Consider the following 1,090-nt stretch of genomic DNA (forward strand, 5'->3'; position numbering starts at 1 on the left):
AAGCTTAATACCATCATTATGTTGCATTATTTCATTATACATTTAGAAAAATAGTGTGCAAAATATTTAATATATTATAATCTTCTACTATTGAACCTAGAAATAATTTAGCTGATAATTAAGTACAAATATTTACTATTTAAAAATATAAATTAAATAGATGTGTGTCTTTGAATAAAGTATTTTGTTAAGAAATCTAATAATAATGGTCTTAATGGGATACTAACTACTATTTTCTTATTTCACCCATATTACCACACTGTGTAACTATAACCAAAGAATATTAAATATTTCAATATTATAATAAAATAAAAAATATAAGAATTACTAAATATAATATATATGAAGAAAGTCATTTGTTCTTTAGTTTATTTATTCTTAATATATATTTCCAAAGTAAATAGTATTCCAGAAGCTTCAAATAACCTAAATTATGATTTATTCACAGAACAAAATTCTAGTATTATAGAAGTAGATAATAATAACAATGAAATAAATAATAAAAATATAATATCTTTAAGTATGACTGGTAGAATATTAAAGAAAGCATTTAATGAAGTTGTAGATATTAATATTGATGGTGATTATGATAAAAAAGTAACAAATGAGTTAATTTATCAATCAAGAAGTAATCTTCAAGTATTAAAAGCAAATTTGATTAAAAGAAAACAAAAAAATAAAAGAAGAATACTTGATATGATGATTTATTGTTCAAGTAATAAAGCTAAATTTCATAGAGGATATATGAATCATATATACTACTTAGATTTTAAAGCTATAACAAGAAATGAGAACAGTACTAAAAAAGAGAATACTTTAGATAATATTTTATTTGGTTCTCGAAAAACAAATAAAAGTAATAATAGAGATAATAAGGGAGATCCTAGTAAAGATATGAACTTACATTCAGAATTGAATATAAATGAAAATGAGGATGATCAAGATAAAGATAATAAAGATATCATAAATAATAATAGAGATATATATCAAGAAATAGTTGGTCCAGGTAAAGAAAATAATTATAAAAAAGTTCATAAATATATCAATGAAGTAAAATTAGATATAGAACAACCTCAGCCTCAGCCTCAAC

At 21.1% G+C, this 1,090-nt stretch overlaps 1 protein-coding gene across 1 annotated transcript in view; it reads left to right on the forward strand.

Annotated features, from left to right (window-relative positions):
• Window positions 1-342: 342 nt before the first annotated feature.
• The window catches only part of cand_013940 (uncharacterized protein), a gene marked incomplete at both ends in the record, with an annotated part of 1,545 nt that continues 797 nt past the window's right edge, over window positions 343-1,090 (forward strand). Inside the window, one exon of the mRNA XM_067211629.1 lies at window positions 343-1,090. This exon is cut by the window's right edge and continues 797 nt beyond it. Within this exon, the coding sequence (XP_067069634.1) occupies window positions 343-1,090 (748 nt within the window).

This window comes from Cryptosporidium andersoni, assembly GCF_001865355.1.
Source record: "Cryptosporidium andersoni isolate 30847 chromosome Unknown contig_136, whole genome shotgun sequence".
NCBI classification, from domain to species: Eukaryota; Apicomplexa; class Conoidasida; order Eucoccidiorida; family Cryptosporidiidae; genus Cryptosporidium; species Cryptosporidium andersoni.